Source organism: Phalaenopsis equestris, unplaced genomic scaffold (assembly GCF_001263595.1).
Source record: "Phalaenopsis equestris unplaced genomic scaffold, ASM126359v1 Scaffold000256, whole genome shotgun sequence".
Lineage (NCBI taxonomy): Eukaryota > Viridiplantae > Streptophyta > Magnoliopsida > Asparagales > Orchidaceae > Phalaenopsis > Phalaenopsis equestris.
In genome coordinates, this window is record NW_018164698.1 from 1,489,055 (window position 1) to 1,493,048 (window position 3,994).

Below are 3,994 nucleotides of genomic sequence, written 5' to 3' on the forward strand. Positions count from 1 at the left end.
CTCTCCTAAGCCTCACACCCTTAAGATTTCTTTCCCTTGCTCTCCTAGGCCTCACACCCTCTCTATTTATAGAAGCAAGAGAGTGGTAGGTGGGAGGTAGGTGGGTGGTAGGTGGCCGGTAGGTGGCCGGTAGGTGAGAGGTAGGTGAGATGTGGTAGGTGGCGGTGCCACATTACAAAATTGCCCTTTTGCCTTAGTTTATTAATTGGGGGTCAAAATAACAAGAACATAATAAAGTAAACCTCACTTAATGAGAAAATAAAATAAACAGAATCTAAAGATAGATATGTGTAAACAGAAATTATGATGCAAGCATTTCCATTGGAATAACATGCACCACAATGTGGGCCTGAAATGAAAGAGATAAACAGCTAAAAAATATCCATACACAGTTCTTCTTTCAACTTATTCACCTATAGCATCGTTTATTCCCATTTTAACCCTGTACTCCTTTTTAATGGAAACCAACCCCCATCCTATACTGATAATTCCGAAGATGAGAGCATGGGAGAAACCAGAAGAGGAGAGAGTAAGATCCCAACATAAAGATTATGCAGATGAAGAAGACAACGATGAAAAGTCCAGAAAATGGTTGGACTTAACTCTTGGAGGAAACAACTCCTCGGCAGGAACTGGAACTCCTTCATGCTCTAATGGGAAATCAACACCATTAAAGGTGTTTTCCTGCAACTTCTGCATGAGGAAATTCTACAGCTCCCAGGCTTTAGGAGGGCATCAAAATGCTCACAAGAGAGAAAGAGGAGCAGCTAAAAGGAGTTATCAGTCGCAGAGAATGATGATAGACTTACCCTTTGCTCCTTCCTTCCTCCACTCTCTGCGAGTTCAGCAACATGCCGTGGTTAACAGGTCCAACAGAGAGGGAAATATGGCCATTACAGCAAGGTTTCAAGATTTCAGCATGGCTTGTGCAGCATTTTCTCTTGAGGAAAAAGCAAAAATGGCATGGCCGGGTAGTTTTCAGAAGTCTAAATTTTCTGAAACAGGATCAGATGTACAGAAGCTAGACTTGAACCTCAGACTGTGACCTGTTTGCTAACAGGGAAAGGCTTCTTTTCATTACTGTATCTCGCCATGGTTATGTACTCTTTGACAGCCATTATTGAACTTACTCCAGAACACCAAGAACTTCATCAGTACCAGGAGGAAACCGCCAGCACCATCCATATTGAGTTTGAGGTTCTGTATATTATCTGCAATGAATGTTATTTTCTAAGTTGTAATTGTTATATATGCAAATTTTACCAAAATAAGGTACCAAACAGAGCATATCATTCAGTTGTTTCCTCTAGATCAACAATTCAGTGCTCAGCCTGCAAAATCAAATTGTAATTGCAACACTAATTTAAGATTTACTTCTCTGAATTTTTTTTTTTTTTTCTGAACTTATCTGCACACTTAGTTTATGAACAAGAAGACTTTGTCGATTCATAGAAACAAAGAGAGTGAATGCACCCTTTTATGTATATATTTTGATACAATTAAAAAACAAAAATGTCATATAAATACGAAAGTTCAAGGGTTAGATATATAAATACATAAGAATTGTGTTGTATTTAGATTAAATTGCCCATTTTTAAATTGCTTTATAAATTTATAGATAAAAAAAAAAAAAAGATAAATTGATTTGAAATGCATAATAATAAGACCAATGTAAGAAACCATAGTGATTACTAGATTTGAATACTCAATCTCCAGTAACATGGTAAGTTATAAATCCTACCATCCAAAATCTAGTTAAAAATCACTCAGCTTTTCAAGCAATGAATCATGACCATCCAATATGAAGACTTTTTAACCGCACAAATTGCAGTTAGTGTGCTAACTGGAAAGAACAGAATCCCTAATTTGATAATATAACATCATTTATGCCAAAAAAAAAATCGACAAATATACATAGTTAGATAAATTTTAAATATTTTTTTCTAAGAGAATAGTAGCTGTTTCGGTAGAAAAAATATTACGTCCAGAGCCCGGACGGAAGATACATTTCGTCCAATATATAGCGTATGTTGTCCAGACATAACATTACGTTCGTAGTCCAGATGCAATATTGTTTCGTTCCGGCAAGCATACAGAGGAGGATCTTGTTCTGTTTTCAGAGTAGGCAATTATTGATTTTGAAATTCGTAATTTTTATAATAAATTATAAAATATACATGAAATTTAAAAAAAGTGTCGGTTGGCTTAGGATTATTATGAAATTATCATACATCCTGCTTTCAAAATTTGACAAGTACGTAAAACAAAGCATGTGCTGCATTTCTTACTGATTCTTGACAGTTGAAATCCTCTGTTGTCCAATGAAAAAATGCCATTTTTTTATTAGCCCCAGTTTCTCAAATTAATAAACATATATATATATATATATATATATATATACACACACACACACACACACATATATATATAATTATATGAGTATTTGATTATGATCATTTTGATATATAAATATATACATATAAATAATAGTTTGAAAGTCAATTAAAATAATGTACTAATTCTATTATATAGTTTGGCCGTTATTAATGTGGCAATTCATTTATTTAAACTGCCATTTACAGGATTAAAGTCTTGTGGGAATGAAATATGGCAATTCCATAAGCAACGCATGCATTAGGATGATGGCGGTAAGAACTAAGAGAAGGTCGTGATGAGATATTACGGCTTAAATCTTGATACATATTAGGGGTTTAAACGAGTCAACTCGAGTTGGAGTCACTCTCGACTTGAACTTGAGAAAATTACATCAATAGCACCAAATTTTTATGGATTTAGTTATCTTATACCTAAACTTTAAGATGATTTTGCTATTAAAATGTGATAATGAGTGTTGTTCTATATGTGATGTTTATAACTATGAAAATTTAGATCTGAGATAGGTAAATATGAAAGTTTTTGATATTATGTATGTAAAAACTCCTTTTTTAAAAGAGCATTATGGTAAAGTTATCCATGATCTCAAAATACTCACTATTCACCTTAATCCCATTCATCATAAGTAGTTTTTTTTAACATTAAAGTGCTTTAACAATGGTTTCATCTCATGGATAAACACTTGACTCAAGGCCAAACTATATATATATATATTAAAAAAAAGTCTTTTTTTTTAATATTACCATAAAATTCTCCTTAGCAAGCACAAATAATAATTCATTTTAAAATTATAGATTTTACCTTAGCGAAAATTTCAATGATACGGGCATGAACCTCTCATTTCCAAACCATCGCACACTACAAAAATGACTTTTTTTTTTAAGTTCACTCTAATACTACTATTTAAAATAATTTTTTTCAATATATTGTTACAATAGCAAATTGATTTAAAGATATAATTTCAACTTGCAATAACATTACTCTAGAAATTAAACTAGTCTATTTGGGACACCTGCAGCTATTCTAAGAAGCAGCTATAACGCTGCAAAAGAAGAAAAAGTTCAAAAAACTGCAGTGACTATTATAATTTTTTTTTTTTTAAATCCAACTGCAACTTTTTAGCATCCACCAAAGATAATCGGGTCTGATGGAAAAACTCAATTTTTCTATAATATTTTGAGAACACAGGCTAAACACAATTTTGCCGAACAATAAAAAAACTGCATTGTGACATTACACCACCACCGCATCGCCGCACCAAACACTCATCACATATAATATAATAAAAATAATATATAAAAGTTAAACATGCCTTCAAAATAAATAACATATAAATATATAAGAATAAACTATTGAGATTAATCACATACCTTTAAAAGTAAAATACTATCAATTTAAACTTAAAAAAATAGTTATTAATTCTAATTTTATTGATAAAATTTTAAATAATTGTAAAATAAAATATTACCCTTTCAATTTTTAACGCCGTTGGAACATATACTCCAGCTTTAATATAACCCATTCATTAAAAAAGGGTCGATTACGATGATAAAATATAATCACCCTAAGCCCTAAATCATTTAAGCTGCTTGAAAGTCAA

At 32.0% G+C, this 3,994-nt stretch overlaps 1 protein-coding gene across 1 annotated transcript; it reads left to right on the forward strand.

Moving 5' to 3' along the window:
- Positions 1 to 437: 437 nt before the first annotated feature.
- On the forward strand, positions 438 to 1,353 carry LOC110024457. The gene has a single exon (XM_020724425.1). The coding sequence runs from the start codon at positions 458 to 460 to the stop codon at positions 1,043 to 1,045; it is 588 nt and encodes a 195-aa protein (XP_020580084.1). The 5' UTR covers positions 438 to 457; the 3' UTR covers positions 1,046 to 1,353.
- Positions 1,354 to 3,994: the final 2,641 nt, after the last annotated feature.

Coding starts and splice junctions, on each gene's coding strand:
- LOC110024457 (XM_020724425.1), top strand. CDS start 458: ATGGAAACCAACCCCCATCCTATACTGATAATTCCGAAGATGAGAGCA.